Source organism: Rhopalosiphum maidis, chromosome 2 (assembly GCF_003676215.2).
Source record: "Rhopalosiphum maidis isolate BTI-1 chromosome 2, ASM367621v3, whole genome shotgun sequence".
Lineage (NCBI taxonomy): Eukaryota > Metazoa > Arthropoda > Insecta > Hemiptera > Aphididae > Rhopalosiphum > Rhopalosiphum maidis.
This window is the reverse complement of record NC_040878.1, coordinates 21719595-21728109: the sequence shown is the minus strand read 5'-3', so window position 1 is coordinate 21728109 and position 8515 is coordinate 21719595. Positions and strand designations below refer to the sequence as shown.

The 8515-nt window shown below is 25.6% G+C and overlaps 1 protein-coding gene across 2 annotated transcripts; it reads right to left on the bottom strand.

Moving 5' to 3' along the window:
* Positions 1-4046: 4046 nt before the first annotated feature.
* Positions 4047-8395, bottom strand: LOC113552708 (ubiquitin-conjugating enzyme E2 G1). Of its 2 annotated transcripts, XR_003405179.1 has the most exons (5): positions 8110-8395; positions 7668-7770; positions 7033-7130; positions 4931-5251; positions 4047-4149 (listed from the first exon to the last, which is right to left on the bottom strand). XR_003405179.1 is itself a non-coding variant. In XM_026955563.1 (4 exons), exons 1-4 carry the CDS (start codon positions 8153-8155, stop codon positions 4995-4997), a joined length of 504 nt encoding a protein of 167 aa, XP_026811364.1. In that variant the 5' UTR covers positions 8156-8395; the 3' UTR covers positions 4557-4994. The 2 variants fall into 2 exon arrangements, 1 of the variants encoding a protein (XP_026811364.1); XM_026955563.1 differs by lacking the exon at positions 4047-4149 and having other exon boundaries at positions 4557-5251.
* Between the last annotated feature and the right edge of the window lie 120 nt (positions 8396-8515).

Below are 8515 nucleotides of genomic sequence, written 5' to 3'. Positions count from 1 at the left end.
AAATTATTTTTTTGAAAATTCTAAAATCGAATTTATTTAATTTCAGCATTGGTACTTTCCTAAATTAAATTATATTGGCCAACATCATAATAAGTTATTATCTTTTATTATTTTTATTATTAAATTATTTGTAATCATTATTTTGAAAATGAAAATCTAGTAGGCAAGATATGAAGAGAACATAGAAAGCAAAAACATAAAAAAGGTCAATTTAATTTATAATTGACATTTATAGTTCAATACTAGATAAAAATGTATGATTACGTTTTAGTTTTACAATAAAAATTATGTCGGTTCTATAAATATAATAAAATACAAAAAATCCCAATATTTTATATTTATATAAAGTAATTATTTAAAATGTAGCACGGGTCACTGCAAGGCTAGTTATGATACACGAATCGCCAGTTGCCCATCCTTGCTATAAGTATACACTCCACTTTTAAGGTGTTTGATTTAGGCAATTTGTATGTATTATATTTTTCAATAAATTGAAATGGTTACTCTAACGAGTCTTACAGTTCTCACTAACTCGTGCAATGGCACAATAGATAATTTGACCACCCATAATGTGCAATCAAATAATAATAGTTTCTCAAATCTTAAATTGTAAATCTTTTTAGCCATTTTTAAAACTCACGACCACATAATTGACCCATCAAACACTCGTAACATTACTGAATTCAGTTACGAGTAATAATATACAAATAATCCTTTTTTTATTGTTGGCTAAGTACAAGATCATGTATAAAAATTAATACATATGAAAAAACGCGTAGTAGTCAAAGATGTCCGCAGATGAATTGATTCTCTCATCGTCGAAAAACCTCTTTATGCCGATCATGCCAAACTCATTGATACACCACCAAGCATTTAATAACCTAATTTAATTTCCTCAAATAACGTTTGCTACATTGCTCATTTGTACATTATAAAAATAAAATGATCGTTTTAAAAAAATTATAATTGCTGTTAAACCTTTTATTAGTATATATATATATATCACTTGTTTATCTATCACTGTAAAATACAAAACTTGCTTTTTTTGAATTGTAGTATTATTACACACGAAACCAGTCGTAGGAGTAATAACTTTATCAGTTAATGTATCTATTAAGTATTAATATTCGTATGTATTTTTTTTTGTATCGTTTAATAAAAAAAATATTTAAATTTGAAGCCGTAATTTCAGATTTTATATTAGTTATATCGTATATACTAAAACTTTTATCTAAACGTAAACATTTAATTATATCAAGGGTACATGATTGCAAATGTATTTAATTTATTACCCAAGTCAAAAGAACAAAATTGGTATTAAAGATCTTGGCTTCTTTCTTTTAATTGTTATGTAAAATAGTTATTGACTTATTTCTTACTATCCGAGGATGGTGCAAATTACACGTTGTACCTATATGTTTTGGGGCAAATTGACTACAGCCGTTGACTATACGTGGATGCATGTTTTTCCTAGTAACACTCAAGTATCGCCGATTGATTTTATTTATACATAGCTAATTGGTCACGAAGCAAAAAAAGATTGATTCACATTATACGGTTATATGGATACAGATTACAGACTATACCTAAGCAGCACGCCTGTGTATTTAATGTGTTAATATTTTGACTATATTTAAGTGTTCAAAATAACCAACCAGGACCTACCCGATGGACACGCTTTTGGTGGTGTTTTAGGGGCACAATTTTTTTTGTTACTATTAAATATTACATTTATTTTAATATAATTATAATATAATAGTAACTATTTTTGTTTTAGTGGTTAAAATATAAAAAAAAAAATGACAGAAAATGAAGGAATAGACAATGACACAAATCTATGATGTGCAGTATAACACCATAACCACATCTAATCCAGAGATACTTAAATGTGTCTAAATAAGCACTCTTTATTTGTTACTTCATAAAAATAAGACTTTTTTTCTTTCAATCAGTCTATGTATGTTAAATTGGAACATAAATAGATAAAATAATGAATGAAAAATTTAGTTAAAGAATACGCTTCGCCCGCCTGTTTTCTTCGTTTTACAAATGTACATGGTAAATTTTCGCTCAGCAGAACCTATTTTGTGTGTTTTGCTTAAATAAGTGAATAAATGTTCTATTATTACACTTAAGGTTAGAAAATTATCTATTTCTTTTGTCGGGTATTCACGGTATTTTAATTTTTAAGCGAGTTGAGTATGTAAGCTATTAATATTTGAAAATATTCGTAATTTACTTAAAAATTAAAGATCCGTAAAAAACCGAAGGAATACAGATAATGTTCTTCTTATCTGTAAGTGATATTAGGTCATTTCTTTTTAATATTTAAGCTTAACACGTAAAATTAGTTCTACTGAAGAAAAATTTGCCATGTTGCACTTTTGTAAGACGGAGATAACACGTGCGAGTGTGATGTCTTATAGAATTATTCTGAAATAATATTATACAGAATAAGTTTACACCAGCAATAAAGCTTTGATTCAATTACATTAAAAGAATCTGAGATTAGTGGATGTAATACTCAAAAGTTCCTGTGCAAGTTATTTCAATTCTATTTAATTATGAATATTCTAACTAGTTTTTAATTATCTACCCACATCATTAAATTAAATAAATTATTTATACTAAATTTGACGTGGAACTAAAATGGAATATTAGATGTAATCATCATAATAGGTATACAATTCTTTTTTATTATAAATGATGAAAAATCTAAAATATGTGTACAATAATGAGTAATTATTATCATACAGATAATTATTATGTTAAGGAATAAAACAATAAAGACGGAATAATATTATGTAAAATTAAATAATTGATCTATAATATCCTAAAATGTAGTTATTACAAATAATAATATTAATAAAAATAAAAATTTGTTAAAAAATTGACCCTACATCTAAAAAAAAAAAAAAAAAACATGAAATTCGTATGTATAAATTCTTATAACAGATGAACATTGGAACATAGGTTAGTACTATACACATAATACAAATTAAAAAAATTGCCGTTTAACTTTGGATAATAATATAATAAGTGCCATAATATGACATGATTACTATGTAAATTAATTTCAGTATATAACTGTACATTTAGGTATTTACTTGTTTTTAAAAAATATATCTAGACACATATTAACTTTTATTTTATAAAATATCATTAAAATTAAGTTTTTATTTACATTAAACAAGTATGACCCAACATAGTATTTGAGAACAATCATTAAATTAGGTTAGGGCCTAGGGTGACCATACGTCCCTTTTAAAATGGGATAGTCCCTTTTTTGATCATCATGTCCCGTTGTCCCAACAAACTTTGAACGGGACGCTTTTTATCCCGTTTTTACATATTATTACATTGTATTTTTAAAATAAATCAATCAATGAAACAAATCTAAAATAGTTTTATAATCAAATTTATAAATAACAGATAACAGTTTTCGTAATACAAGAATCAAGGACCGATGCTAATAAACAATTAAATTAGCGATAGTGTTTAATAATAAAAAGAAAATTTTCCTAATTGTTTAAAAAAGTTGTATTAGTTTTGAAATGCAACATTGTGTTGATTAATGATAATAAAAAAAATAAATATTTCTAAACATTCAAACACTTTTATTATTTAGGTTAGGTTAATTAATTCAAAAAGGTAAAGTAACAATAATAATTTTTTGATGGTGGTGGTGAGGGGTGTGTAACAACTGTCCCGTTTTTTTATTTTTTTTTTAAATGGTCACCCTAGGTTAGGCAATACTTAAACCGTCGATGAATGCAACTATATTACAATTATTACATTGTAATGAAATTAATTTAAGCTAAAATTGTTTGAAGAATACACTTTAAGAATGAAAAGTTAAACACAAATTCGTAGAAAATAAAAGCATACTTTTTTTGTAAAAGTATATTATTTAATTTTAAACACGTGATTAAATTCAAGGATTTCACAAAGTATTTTCTATTTATTTATTTTGTTCAAGATAACATCCTAACATAATATTTTATTGTACGAAGTACGGTTTTCAGGATATTTTTAAGATAAAAATATTTAAAAGATAGTATATCATATTTTATTAATGTTTTGAAAAAAAAACTTACATATACAAATCACATTATATAAAATGTTGTCGATTGCTCTACATTTTGATACCTGAAACATAGATTAATTATTATTAAATTTAATATTATTTGTGTTATAGAAACATGATTAAAATGTTAAGACCTTAAGTCATTAATAAATTATGTTCAGTAAATTTTATTTTTATTTTAAATAACAATACTTACTCAGTATTTAAATTTTAGTAACAATTATAATAGTTCTTACTATTGCAAACAAATTGACAAGCTAATTTTTATGTTTAGTTCTTGGTGATCATGTAACAAGTACTGCATTAGTAAATAATAATGACCAAATAATTTAAATAATTAAACTGTTGAATTTGATTTTTCAACTAACTCTGCAATAGTTATAAGTAGTGCATAATTAAATGCTTTTCAACTTAAATTAATTATAACCATAACTGCCTATATTATAATTAATATTCATAAAATAACAACTATAAGCTAATGTCAAATTGACTTTTATTAGAAAAATAATGTATAAATTTGTGTTTAAAAAACAATTTATTACCTACATAGTATATATAGTTTAGTATTAAATACAGAAAATGAAGTTGGTAATTTAAAAACATAGTAATAAAAAGATTGTAAATTTGTACGAATAATTTGATGTTTGATTTCACTTTATCCATGAGTATAGGAAATACAAATAATGTTCTTTTACTATTGTCTAATAACATAATTGTGAATAAGTAAGTCTTTAATGTTTTTTTTTTAAGTTCAAATAATTTTAATATATTGATGACAAACACAATGTAGATAAATATAAATAAATATACACATTATAAGGGAAAATGAACTATATTGTTTACCCTGGCATCAATAATTGATTTATACGTTGGTAACATGTGTATAGAGCAACTGGCAAATTTGTTATTAGATATCCTCTTGACTCTTACGCACGCAACGCGCAACCTTGCGTTTAAATTCTGGATAATTGTCACGCCAATCTTTAGCTGCATCTACATTAGCTGGACTTTCATCATTTGGATCAGCTAACATTGAAATGACTGATATCAATATAGTTTCAACAGTATGCACTGGTAGCCAACGTTCACTTGCTTTTTCATAACCCCACTTATCATCACCGGGCTCATGAAGTATTGATATACAAACATCACCACTTTTATCAACTAAAAATGAAAAATAAGCATGTATACATTTTATAAATACAAAAGATTTTTTGAATAAAATAATTCAGGAAAAATTTTTCCTTGAGTTAAACAGTAAGCTCAGATAACAAATTTTAATATAAGATCTAAGGGACAAAATTAATAAACATATCAAAATAAGAAAAGAGATTGTAACAGCTTTTTACAAGGTTATTTGGTATTAGTAATTTTCAAAACTTTTTCAATCTAAGATTTAGTTAAAAAATACAAATATCAAAACATCAACAATAAGAAAACAAACACAATAATTTATGCATTATTAATGTAGTATATAATAAATAATATTTAAATAAATACAGTTTATAAATAACAGTTAGAAAGTTATAAAAAACAATTCTATTTTTACTTAATTTAATTAGCATTTTTTTAAATCTAAAACCTGGAATAAAATATAGTTTTAGAGGGTTAAAAATATACAAATTTACATTTAAGTGATTATAAGTTTAAATCTTTAAACCACCAACAACCATAAAAAATTTAATTTATAATTTTTTTCGAATAAAAAAATAAATGTATAGTAAATGAATAGATAATTTTGTTCTTAGTCCAGGATTTAACTTATTTTAATACTTCAAATCCATAAATTATCGTTATTTATAAAATTATAGTGTTTGTTGTAGATTCTGAGTAAACGAAGAAATATACAGGAGATGGTACGCATTTTAGTGTAGTAATATTTCTGTTTCAATTAGATATAATGTTACATTAATAATTTACCAATATTGAAATATAATCAGGTAGGCATAGGCTCACCCCACTGGTTTTTCAAATAAAAGAATAAAATTTAAAAAAAATTCAGTGGTATCACTATCATCTATTGAGAATTTTTTATTGTACATTATTTTTATACAATTTATCACCCTATCACTATTCTTTAATTTAAAACTTCAATATTGATAATTAGTATTTCTATTATGTCTTACATGTAGGTTAGTTAAGTATATGATTTATTCATAGAAAAATAATACTTCTTCTAATATTTGTTTATATTAAAATTATATTAGTAGGTCTTTAGCTTGTAGTTATATTGTAAATGTAATTTATAGTGCATACTTGTACTTTACAAACATCATAAGTTTATTTTAAAATATTGTTAAAAATTAATTTAAACAAGTTATAAACTTATAACTTCAATATTTATTATAATTTATAATACATATTTCAAACAAATAAAATGTATGCTATTTAAGGATCATTTGAAAAACAGGCTTATTTTAAAATTATTATATAAGCCACTATAAATTGTAGGAATTGTATTATTATTTTCTTGTATTTTAAAATTTGTGTAATAACATACAAAAAAATATAGAATAAAAATTGTCAACCAGAAACATAATGATATATTTTATATTGTGCAGTGTCTGTATACCAATAAGTACTTCTGATTATTAATATTTTTATAAAGTAATCCTAATAATTATTTAAATGCATTATATCTAAATAAAAAAAATGTTCATTGTGATCAAATTTAAGGTCTAAGAGTTAGTGTAAGATAACTAAGAAGCAGTTTGGAAATTTTCTCTTTTGAAAAAATGAAATTTTAGGTAAGATACACTACTAAACAGCATAAAATATAAATATAAGGAGTTTTTTTTTTAAATTATTATTATAGATTTATATTTGATTTTTTTTTATAACTATTAGTAATAATTTAAGATCTATGTATATCTAGTTCTTTTGTTCTCATCAGTAGAATACAATAATAAAAAAAAAATACAGTGCTTAAAGTTTAAAATACTTACTATTAGGATGCCAAATTTCCGTTACAAATTTCATTTTTGGTGGCCTTAAGGGATACTCTTTTGGAAAATTAAGATGAGCCTTGAAAAATCCTCCTTCACTGTAACATATTTAAGCTGGATTATTCTTTAGTATCTATGATAATTGATAATTAATCCTTAGAAAGGCCAAGATTAAATGATTTGTAAATCCATTACCATTTATTTATTTAAAAAAAATTAATTAACAAAAATATTAAATGGAAGAAAAGGCATTTCTTGAATAAATCCTACAAGAGTATAAAAGATATTATGCTTACCCACGGTTAGCCAAACCACCAAGACCTAATTCTAAAATTAAAAATTAGATAATTTACCTATCTTATCATATAAAAGTAATAAAAACTAATATTAGTCATTAATCAATTGGAAATTTACCTAATAACCAAAAAATAAAGCACATTAATTATTAAAATACTCAATGATTTGGTGAAAAATGTAACAATTAGGCCAGATATATTGTAATATACAAAGTTGATCAATGACCACTGATCGAAACTACTAGGAAGTATAGAACTTATTTTCTAATAAATTAAGTAAAATACATAATATAGATAAATAATATATAGGATGGATGATGCCATTCAAAAGGTACTTACTACAAGGTGTCTGGAGGTCCAATGATGAGCACTTCCCATTTGTAAATATCATTATCATCTATGAGACCAGCAGAGAACCCTTCTACTGGGTTCTTGTGCAATTCTAAACAAATAAAATATCATCAATGTATACAGTTAACCAATTTATTTAACTCCAAATCTCGGTTAATTTTCAAGTAATAAGTTGTGGTTGTTTTACAATTTTTTCTCACTCCGCGAAAAATGACCATTGTATAGAGTAAATTTTAAAACATTAAACGAGGAAAACCCGAAATAAAGTAATAATTAGGACACATGTTGGGCCAGACGGAATCAAGACACGTGAAAGTATTTCGGGTGTCCGTCGGGATCAGATACGTATTACGACGGCCATGAACATCAAAAAGTTTCGATGGTGATATCGGTGAACAAAAACGGACGGACCGGTGCGATAGATACTTACCAGTCAGTTGTTTTTTTAATAATAGCGCCGACTGTAGTTCTGACATTAAAATTGATTTCGTCACCCAAAAGTGGTGTAGATTAAAAAAATATTATAATATTGGGGGACAGATGCCGATTGCTGGAGTACTGGAGTGTTTGAGTGCTAAGCGTTTAGTAATTGTGCGGGACACCCGTGTTCCAGCGAATAGAAAATAAAGGAACACAGAAGAAAGAATAATAATAATAAAAACTGTAATATGTATCAAACAGCAGCACGGGCACACGGCAGTGCGGCTTATTGGAAATAAATTATCGGAACGGGTCGACGGTCGTCGTGCGTCTGCGCCACTGTCGGCGTGACAGTATGACCGCGAACGCGATACTAAGCGGACGCGTTCTCTCGATCGTTGCACCGTGGCCAGCCA

Coding starts and splice junctions, on each gene's coding strand:
- LOC113552708 (XM_026955563.1), bottom strand. CDS start 8,155: ATGTCAGAACTACAGTCGGCGCTATTATTAAAAAAACAACTGACTG. Junction 7,771..8,109: donor ATTAAAAAAACAACTGACTG/GTAAGTATCTAT, acceptor TTATTTGTTTAG/AATTGCACAAGAACCCAGTA. Junction 7,131..7,667: donor GGACCTCCAGACACCTTGTA/GTAAGTACCTTT, acceptor AATATGTTACAG/TGAAGGAGGATTTTTCAAGG.